General features: G+C 36.2%; 1 protein-coding gene across 1 annotated transcript; it reads left to right on the top strand.

Moving 5' to 3' along the window:
* The first annotated feature begins 3,394 nt into the window (after positions 1 to 3,394).
* On the top strand, positions 3,395 to 6,519 carry LOC119815825 (zinc finger protein 616-like). The gene is given in 3 exon segments (XM_038332169.1): positions 3,395 to 3,493; positions 4,066 to 4,192; positions 5,006 to 6,519. Coding segments are annotated over 3 exon segments (1,740 nt in total).
* Positions 6,520 to 7,270: the final 751 nt, after the last annotated feature.

The following is a 7,270-nucleotide window of genomic DNA, read 5'->3' as shown; positions in this document are numbered from 1 at the left end:
TTCAGTTTTAACTGATAAGGATTGCATGGATTCTGTCCATTGCTGTTAATCATATAAACAAAGCAGAATAAAGTGCATGGAACTTGTTTGCTATTATTTTTATTGTTTTCTTTTGGTCATAAATGACTTCTTAGAAATTTTCTTAGGTGTATTCCTAGATCTTCTTGAAGCAATACAAATGAACTAATTTTCAAAATTATTTTTGAAATTGTCTTTATTGATATATAGAAAATATAATAGAGAATTTATGTGTTTTGTAGTTTTCAGTATCACTTAAAGCACGTCTGAGCTCTGACAGATTTTGAGTGACAGTTGTAAGTGCTTTCTGTGATCGCATGTTCATTACAGAGGAGTTTAATGTCATTTGGTCTCACTAGTATCTCCTTCCCACATTTTCTTTTTGCCACTCCTACAACTCTGGATGAAATAAGACCCGAGTGTACATGTACCTTTCTTGACTCACGTTGTTCCTTCTATTGTTTCTTTACCTCTTATCTGCACAGATGGACCAGCTGTGACACAAGAGTCCTTTATTCTTTTAGAGTGTGTTCCATTTCTTCTTATAGCCTTTAGTCAGTTATCACAATTGTAGCTGAAATGTGTCTTATGACATTTTATTTTCTCCGAGATTTTCATCATCACTGGGCTCTATTTGATATGTATATTATTCTTAGGTTTCTTTTAAAGACTGTGCTTGGTTCCATTATTAGCAATATTTGTCTTCCCCCTATTTGGAAGTAATGGTTTGTGGTTTGGTTCTCCAGCTCCCCCTTTCACTGCTTCTTGTGTGAAATGTCCTAGTTCCTTTTCTTTTGTGTGATTTGACATTCTTAATAGCATTCATATTAATTCTAGGTTGATGTTTTGATACCTTGATGCAAGTCATCAACAAGAATTGTGGTCTTTAATCCTACAGCAGAAACACAGAGAAGAGCTATCAGAGAGAATGGCTGTATCTCAGGTAAATGTGTCTCAGGTCAGTCAGTGGCCTATCCATATTACTTTGAAAACTGTTTTTATACTGAAGTCTTGTGTGCCTTTAATTCTCTGCCTTAGGTAGTGATATCTATTGTATCCCTTTCTTTCTTTTTCTTACTTAATTCTCCAGATATATTTTTTTATTGACTTGAAACCTGTAATTCTAAAAAAAAGTTTATTGTATAAGCTGATCCAAGAAATAGATTGAGGCCCAGATCCTACAGGGGATACACTTCTGTTTTTGTATATTATTGAAGAGGGAAGGTTTCATGTCTTATATGGTTTTTAATTCAGGGATGGTCAGGCTTCCAGAAATCGCCTTTTGGAAGTGATCACACAAATTCATGTAACATTTTGCTGGTATTACTAATAAATATATGAAAATTAGAATTAGAAGAGACTCGCTCTCTTGAATCCTAAATATTGTGCCAGCACCATTCAGAGTTCATGTAATGGAAGAAGTACGTGGCTTGCTTTTGCAATGAAACTGAAATTTCTGTGAGGAGATGTAAATAGCAGGATGTTAGTTTTTCTCTTTGTTATTTGATATCCTACACTGATGATGTGCCTCTGTGTTTTTTGTTAATGTTATTCTTTTTTGACTCATAAAATCATCTTTTTTTGTCTCAGGGGAGTTACTACTAATATTTTTATTTCAATGCTCCATAGTAAATTTTCAAGAGACTTGCATTCTCTTTGTATTTTGTTCATTTTTTTCCAACACGATATCCTTGTGTAGTCACTGCCTCCCCACTCTGTTGGGTTGGCATCAAACCTTCAGCACTGGAATCAGGCACATTTGTCACCTGGCCCGTATGTAGAAAGAACCAATCTGGGTTTCTCTGCATGAGAAGATTGTGTGTCACCAGCCCCCAGGTTTATTCTTATGGTGAAGATTTGTGAAAGTTGTTTAACTTATATAGCCTGTACCATCTAATTTCTTAAATGAGAGAGTCATAAATGATACTAACCTGTGTAGCCTAAAATCCATGTAGATTCTTAAGTTCAGATACTAAGCAAAAAAAGAAGGTGGTATTGCATGACTCAAATGTTTAATTAAGCAAATTTCATGAGCAATAATATATTGAAAATCAATGAAGAGTTTGTATTATTCTCACAAAGCTTCATATATTTGGTTTGACCATGGATCGTTATTTTACTACATTTTACTGCCTTGTCACATAGGTCATTATGTATATACATTCATAACTATTAAATAATGAAACCACATCTTGATTTTACAGGATTGTTTTTTAACTGTCTATGTTGACTGTTAGAGAAATTCAGATAACACTAACCTCATGTTGTGCTGATTTTGTATTTATCTCACTATTCTCATAAAATGACATTAGAATATTTGATTCTATGTGTTGTTTAAAGAGAGTTACCATTAAACCCTAAACTCTGATTTTAGTCCATCAATACTTCTCCCTCCACATTCAAACTCTTCGTTCTACAAAGGGTGGGTCACTGAACATGCAACTCAACATCACAACTAAGTATGTTAGAAAAGTCATAGGTGAGCTCTATCTATAGAGAAGATGTATCCAGTGTTCGCATTTGAGCAAGGAGAACAGTTGCAGTGTTTGGAAGTAGAGATTTGCTCATTGTAACTTGTCTCTCTGCTATGAGACACTGTGGTCCTATTTGATATCAACATCTACTTCTTAAAGGTATATCCCTGGATCTAGACCTCAATGTTATGTCATTATTCCCTAAAAGATTAAGGTTGGTGAGACTATTATGCCATTCCATTTTTATAGACAGAAAACAGAATAAATAATGGGGAAACCTGCTATCCCCATAGAGGAAATAGAGCAGTACAAAATGTAGAATGGATTAATCCAGTTTGGCTGGTGAGCTGCTTGTGAGAACTCAGACCCTATAAGAAGTAAATATTAAGAATATCATCCTGCATGATACTGTAACTATATGTGCTGTCAACTGGGAACGCTCTTCTACCTGTAGGTCTGCCTAGTTTGAAAAGTTCCTTTGTAGCTTTCAAAACTGCTTATGCCTCTGGCTCTGTGTGTGTGTGTGTGTGTGTGTGTGTGTGTGTGTGTGTGTGTGTGAAAAATGTATTGGCTACCAATGGAAGAGTAGAGTGAATGAAGGGGAACAATACAGTGAACAAACTGGTAATTATTGTAGCCATTTATTGAAACTTAAGGAGTAAAAACGGATTGGAAATCTGTTCATGCACATCATTGAAACTATATAAATACTTTGTATGTCTATTTTACTGAATGTATGCATTAGGGCTGTATGCCTCCTGCATGCTGAGATAAAAAGAGAATTGTATCCTGTCTTAGAGTTTTAGTTGCTGTGAAGAGACACCAGGAGCACAGCAACTTTTAGAAAGAAAAACATTTAACTGAGGCTAGCTAATAGTCTCAGAGTTTCTTACATTAACATCATGGCAGGAAAGTTTTCCACATGGCATGCAGGCCATCATGATGCCGGAAAAGGGAAAAGCAGCTTAGAGTTCTACATCTTGATCCACGAGCAGCAGAAAGTGACCCCAGTCATTCAGAGCATAGCTGGAGCATAGGAGACCCCAAAGTCCACCCCCACAGTGGCACACATCATCATAAAAGTCCACATGCACACTATCAAAGTCAGATATCTTAATAGTGTAATTCCTTAGGGGGGCCGTTTTCTTCCAAATCATCCCAATCAAATGAAACTTCAATCAGTATCAGTTCTGTTATGTCATGTATATACTGGAATGTGAATTGTTTATCTCTAGGAAAACAAATCTTATCTGCTGGCCATTTTTTTTTTTTTGGTTTTTCGAGACAGGGTTTCCCTGTAGTTTCTAGAGCCTGTCCTGGAACTAGCTCTTGTAGACCAGGCTGGCCTTGAACTCAGAGATCCACCTGCCTCTGCCTCCCGAGTGCTGGGATTAAAGGCGTGCGCCATCACTGCCCGGCTCTGCTGGACCATTTTTACCACCTATGGAAAATGTGTTGGGAATAATTGGCATGGCTCATTTATATCACAAAATATCTATAATTACTGAAGTTTTTTCCTTATGAAAGCATTTTCTCTAGCAGCACATGGTCAGTTTGTAATTTTCCATTACAGGGTCTGTTGACATTCAGGGATGTGGCTGTGGACTTTTCCCCAGAGGAATGGGAATGTCTGGAGTCCTCCTGGAGGGCCCTTTGCATTGATGTGATGATGGAGAATTATAACAATCTGGTTTTTGTAGGTAAGAAGTCTCTTCTTGTAGAATATCTTACTCATTACTATTTAAATACTTTGTATGTATGCAGATTCTCTGAGCAATATGGAGACTATCAGAAATGGAGGAATTTATGTCAGTAAATGTAACTTTTTCAATGTTTTTCCATTGTTATATTCTTTGTTCTCTGAAAAAGCAACCAATACTATATAGTGAGTCATTTCTTGAGTCTTCTATCAGCCATGAAAACTGCAGAGTTCAAAAGAAGTTGTATATTCCAGGCAAGAAAGACATTATATTATATGTAGTGATTGGAATGTGTTACTATTAATATCAAATTAAATTTCACTTATTTCTGAGTTTTATAAAAACAGATTTTAAAACAGAGAAAAATATTTCTGGTGAGGACTCTGTGGCTCTTATTCATTTCATTTATTTCTATATCTATTTTTGAGTTTTCATCTGTATAATAAGTCATGTTAGCACAGGACAGCATGATTTTAATCCTAGCAATATGGAGGCTGAGGCAAGAGGATGTCGTGAGTTTCTGACCAGCCTGGGTTACATAGCACATTCTTTACTTATTTGTCCCAACTTCTCTAGGGTTTACATTTTATATAGGAATGAGAAGAATACTAACAGTCTGTACAGTTCGATGGGTTAGAATGTTTCTTCTGAGCTTTCATGTAATAATGGTAAAATGCAAATACCTATGCTGAGAGCTCTGTTTCTAGGAATTCCAGGAATACTTGTCCTAGAGAACTGAAGGAGACACCAGTTCTTCAGTGTGTAAATAACATGTCTCAATCCCTATGAATTTTATCTGTGCTCATTTTCCAGAAAAACATCAATGTGGTGAACGTGTCAAAGTCTTGAGTAAAGGATCACAGCACACTGGCTATCACCCTGTGAATATCCAAGAGAGGTCACATAAATGTAATGAGACTGGGAAAACAGCCTATAAAATTGTCCAATGTACACCTTATAACACAAGTGATCTTACAAAGAACTGCAACAAGAATGGATGTCGTAACAGGAGGGAAGCCTCTACTGATTCTACAGTCCTAAAGAATGATGAAAGTGGGAACACTGGTGAAGAACTTCTCAAGTACAAAGACTGTAAGAAATGGTTAAATGTGTGTCAAAGAATTAGTCAAAGAGTTCACACTAGAGAGGAACACAAAATTACAGACTATGGTAAATCATTTGACTCTAAACATATACTGATGCTGAAACCAATCTCTAGTATAGAGAAAACATACCAATGCGAGAAATGTGGAAAATGCTTCATGTCATATTTGAGTTTCAGCAAACATGATAGCTCTCATTCTGGAAAGAAGTCCTATCAATGTAAAGAATGTGGTAAGTGCTTTAGCACATTGTATCAGATTGAAAACCACTATAAATTCCATCGTAGAGAGGGACCTTACAAATGTAGTGAATGTGGAAAATGTTTTATTCAGAAAAGCAAACTTGGGGCACATCAGAGAATATGTATGAAACAAAAAACTTACAAATGTAATGCATGTGAGAAGTCTTTTAAATGTGTATATCATCTCCAAGTGCATGAGAGAATTCATAAAGGAGAGAAACTTTACAAGTGCAGCGAATGTGAGAAATCCTTTATGTTTGCTTCTCATTTTAAATTACATCAGAGAAGCCATACAGGAGAGACACCTTACAAATGTAGTGAATGTCAGAAATCCTTTACACAGGCTTCAAATCTTAGGAAACATCAGATCATTCATAGAAGGGAGGAACTTTGCAAATGTAGTGTTTGTGAGAAATCCTTTACATGTGTCTCACATCTTAGACAACATCGGTTAGTTCACGGAGAGAAAGCTTTCAAATGCAGTGAGTGTGATAAATCATTTACACATGCCTGTTTTCTTAGAGTACATCAGAGAGCTCACACGGGGGAGAGACCTTACAAATGTAGTGAATGTGACAAATCCTTTGCGAGCATCTCTCGTCTTAGACATCATCAGAGAATTCATACAAAACATCAACCTTACAAATGTAGTGAATGTGAGAAATCCTTTAAATGCGCCTCTTACTTTAGAGTGCACCAGAGAATTCATGTGGGAGACAAACCTTACAAATGTAGTCAATGTGAGAAATCCTTCACACAGAGTTCAAATCTTACACAACATCAGAGAATTCACGCAGGAGAGAAACCTTACCAATGTAGCGAATGTGAGAAAGCCTTTACACGTTCTTCTCATCTTAAAAGACATCAGAGAATCCACAGAGGAGATAAACCTTAGAAATGCAGAGAATGTGAAGTAGGCTTTACTGAGTGTTTAAATTTTATAAAACATCAGAGAATACATAAAGGAGAGAAAAAATGTTAATGTAATGAATTTGGCTAAGTATCTGCATTTCACTTGTAAGAATACTTGGAAAAATTCATACTGGAGAAAAAAGTTTTCATAGTAAATAATGTGACCTATGGCTTAATCCAAAAGTCTGTTCTCAGAGATCACTGCACATTCAATCCATACAAGAGAAACTATGACATCTGAAATTTCAAGTAGTGCAGAAATGTTATTGGCAGTTTATCCTAAGGAAAAATTCTGATAATGTGACAATGTAGGAAATTTTCATTAAGATATTTTACTGTATCAACCTCAAATTAACATAACAATGAAAAATCTTGATGCCTTTGAAGGTGCTTTGGTACACCTGTTCCTTGGATGCTGAATCAGTACATCCTGAATAGAAACTCATTAATCAGGAAAGAAGTATTTCTAAATCATTTCAGGAATATAGGAACCTGACAGAATTCAGTATGCTTTACTCCTCTGAAGAAACAGAGACCAGTAATGATACTTAAAACTGGCTTTGAAGAACTAAACCATCAGGAAGGGATGGATGCCCTCCAACCTGTAGATATGCCTGTACAAGTTGTGTGCAGTGTGTTCTGGGTATCTAGAGCTCTTAGGCTGTATCTTGTGATGGGTGGAGCTTCCTAGTGGCCACTGCCTTCTAGTCTGTTTTCCTCCTTTAAGCAGTACATTTGCCATAATCCTGAAAGTAACACATATAGGCCTTATAGATTCATTAAGATGGAATTCAGTGTCATTAATTTTTGATTCTGTTGCC

Source organism: Arvicola amphibius, chromosome 1, assembly GCF_903992535.2.
Source record: "Arvicola amphibius chromosome 1, mArvAmp1.2, whole genome shotgun sequence".
Classification (NCBI taxonomy): Eukaryota; Metazoa; Chordata; class Mammalia; order Rodentia; family Cricetidae; genus Arvicola; species Arvicola amphibius.
This window is presented reverse-complemented; position numbering and strand designations above follow the sequence as displayed.